General features: G+C 37.1%; 1 protein-coding gene across 2 annotated transcripts; it reads right to left on the bottom strand.

Moving 5' to 3' along the window:
* Positions 1-992: 992 nt before the first annotated feature.
* LOC106750672 (putative fatty acyl-CoA reductase CG5065) lies at positions 993-2,299 on the bottom strand. Of its 2 annotated transcripts, none has more exons than XR_001374972.1 (3): positions 2,206-2,299; positions 1,330-1,706; positions 993-1,205 (listed from the first exon to the last, which is right to left on the bottom strand). XR_001374972.1 is itself a non-coding variant. In XM_014631172.1 (3 exons), the coding sequence occupies exons 1-3, from the start codon at positions 1,713-1,715 to the stop codon at positions 1,194-1,196; spliced, it is 303 nt and encodes a 100-aa protein (XP_014486658.1). In that variant the 5' UTR covers positions 1,716-1,825; the 3' UTR covers positions 993-1,193. The 2 variants fall into 2 exon arrangements, 1 of the variants encoding a protein (XP_014486658.1); XM_014631172.1 differs by lacking the exon at positions 2,206-2,299 and having other exon boundaries at positions 1,330-1,478; positions 1,574-1,825.
* Positions 2,300-2,615: the final 316 nt, after the last annotated feature.

Consider the following 2,615-nt stretch of genomic DNA (forward strand, 5'->3'; position numbering starts at 1 on the left):
AAAATATTCCCTGAAAGAACTCGTACCGTCGTAAGTATCTAATTTTAATTTAAAACCCAACTCGACGTGTGAATCAACCTCCCTGCCAATACTCGTACTCGCAACAGCGACGCTTGGTCCCGTAACAACTACGTTCGGTTCCGCGACCCGACAAAAATTATTATTGGAAGAACTTAGCTGGACTTCTCGTCGTTGTTGGCATCCCTCGTCGCAACACTGGAGCACCTCGTTAAACTCTCCGCGTAAGCGTGCCTGTTCCTCCCGCATCTCTTTTAGTTCGCACAACAAAGTTCGAAGGTTCGTATCCTCCCGCTTTGTAGCACGCGACGCTCCCTCATTTGACGCTAACACCGCCGCTTGACTCCGTGTTCTCATCGGAGAATGTACCGTTGCCATTCCACTTAATTCTCACCCTTCACTTTTCACACGCGGTCGGGTATCTCAAATTTTCCGTCTCGCGGATCTTGGACGATCGTTTTCCGACGGCTTTGTCTTACAAATTCCGGATGTTTTTTTTTTTTAATCCCGGACGAACCCCCAAAATGTTACTCTCGCGAGGGGAAATAAAACGAGACAACGTTAAAAAGAAAACAACTTCAACTATATTTACTATTTACAAGGAAACACACGTAACTCGCAGGCTCAAGCTCTCTCTTTCGTTAAAGACCGTCACGCACGTCACGACGACTCAACCGCCCCAGAGAGAATCTCTCTAACCCGTTGTTTATCCGTCAACGCTGATCATCTGTTGTTTACGACTTGTTGCCAAGAGAATCAGCTGTATGTTCAGGGCGCTAAAAGCATGGGCATCAAGACACGGGCGTAACAATATATATTTACCAATAATTTCCAACTTAACAATGTAACTGTTACATAACGCGCATTATATTTACATTATTGAGTGATCAATTATAACATTGATGTTACGTTACTGTTCGTTGGTGTTTATTGGATATGGATTATGGATCGTACTTTGGATATGGATTATGGATCGTACTTTTTGTACGAGAAATTTTTTGTTGGAATTTCACGATTAGATTCCTTACCTTGTTGTAAAGTTTTTTTGGAATTTCACGATTAGATTCCTTACCTTGTGCCTTAGTAAATCCGTGTCACCTTTCATGAATCCCAAGTTTACTTTGTACAATTCGCCGATCAGTGGCACAATTATTTCATAAAAGTTGGGCGTCTCTTTATTCACTCGACTGAATAGTTATGGTTCCGTCATACCGTCACGTAAAAATAACTTATGACAATTTTGTAAAATATCATTATGTATTATTCATGCTTACGGGACTTTCAAATATCTCGTCCANTATTCATGCTTACGGGAGTTTCAAATATTTCGTCCAACCGAGTCGCAGCGCTTTTGTTTTTTTTTGAACACACCATTAGGTATATCTTAGAGACGTCAGGACAACTTCGCAGCAATTTTTCGATCAAAATCTTCCCAAGGAAACCCGTTCCCAAGGAAACTCCTGATTTAATACATATTATTTTATATATCAATGATACACAAGTTATTGCTCATCGTATCACATATGATCGCGTTGCATTCAGACGCAGTAAATACTTGTAATAAAGATTGACTGGCTCGCATAGAACGTTTGTATTGGCGTTGGCCGAATCGTGACGTTGCTTTTCCCACAATTGGCCATGTTAGATGTATTGTAATCGCTGATGTCTTTAGCACAGATTACATCACACTGAAACATGAGAAAGGTATAGTTATTCGCGTATTGTTATTGTTATAAAAAAGGCATTTATCGTTCGTACGGTAGATGGTACACCCTATGCTGTGTACAGAAGTCTTAGAAAACATAGGTCGAAGACTCAATCGTTTCTGAGATATAAAAATTTTGTATATCAGTAACTTGACTGTAAAAGTAACAATGTTCTGCTGAATTTTCAAATATATTTGGTATATTCTCACTTCGATATTACAAGTATATTCTCCTGATATCACATCAACACATTATCACTTGTTTCGATCATCACAAAACGATTTGAATGGGAAATATTTGCATTTTTAGAAACCACCGAAAACCATCTTTCTTCCCTCTTCAACGTAAAACCGAAGTCGTTTTATCAAAGTATTCATATGCTACCAGAATGTTTGGAAAAGATTATAAAAAATGACGGTAATTACATAATTGATTAATGAAACGATTTTATATATCAAATTTTTTAAACTTTTACACTCACCCAGTATTATGATGTCAACGGCTCTGAGATCGAGCGCTTTCAATTGCGTGACTTGCGAGAGCAGCAGAAGAGAGAATATAAATAGTCGTCACAAACAGCACGTAAACGTTCGAGGAACGTTCGCTTTATATTCACTTGGTTTGGTTATATTCAAACAAAGTGGGAACGATAGAAGAACATACGTTTTAGATCCTTTAATATATATTTTACGTAGCAAAAATGTCACAGTATCACAATTACGCTGCTCTGTTACAATTCCATTTTTTAATTAAAATATATACATCTTGAAATTTGATTACGTCTATATTTATGCATATATTAATATATTTTATCAATTAATATATTTTTTAATAATTTGTTATAAAGAGACATAATCAATGTTCAAGATGTATATATTTTAATTGAAAAAT

Source organism: Dinoponera quadriceps, unplaced genomic scaffold (genome assembly GCF_001313825.1).
Source record: "Dinoponera quadriceps isolate SergipeBrazil2010 unplaced genomic scaffold, ASM131382v1 scaffold6313, whole genome shotgun sequence".
Lineage (NCBI taxonomy): Eukaryota > Metazoa > Arthropoda > Insecta > Hymenoptera > Formicidae > Dinoponera > Dinoponera quadriceps.

Coding starts and splice junctions, on each gene's coding strand:
- LOC106750672 (XM_014631172.1), bottom strand. CDS start 1,715: ATGTTTCAGTGTGATGTAATCTGTGCTAAAGACATCAGCGATTACAAT. Junction 1,479..1,573: donor CCAGTCAATCTTTATTACAA/GTATTTACTGCG, acceptor GTATTAAATCAG/GAGTTTCCTTGGGAACGGGT.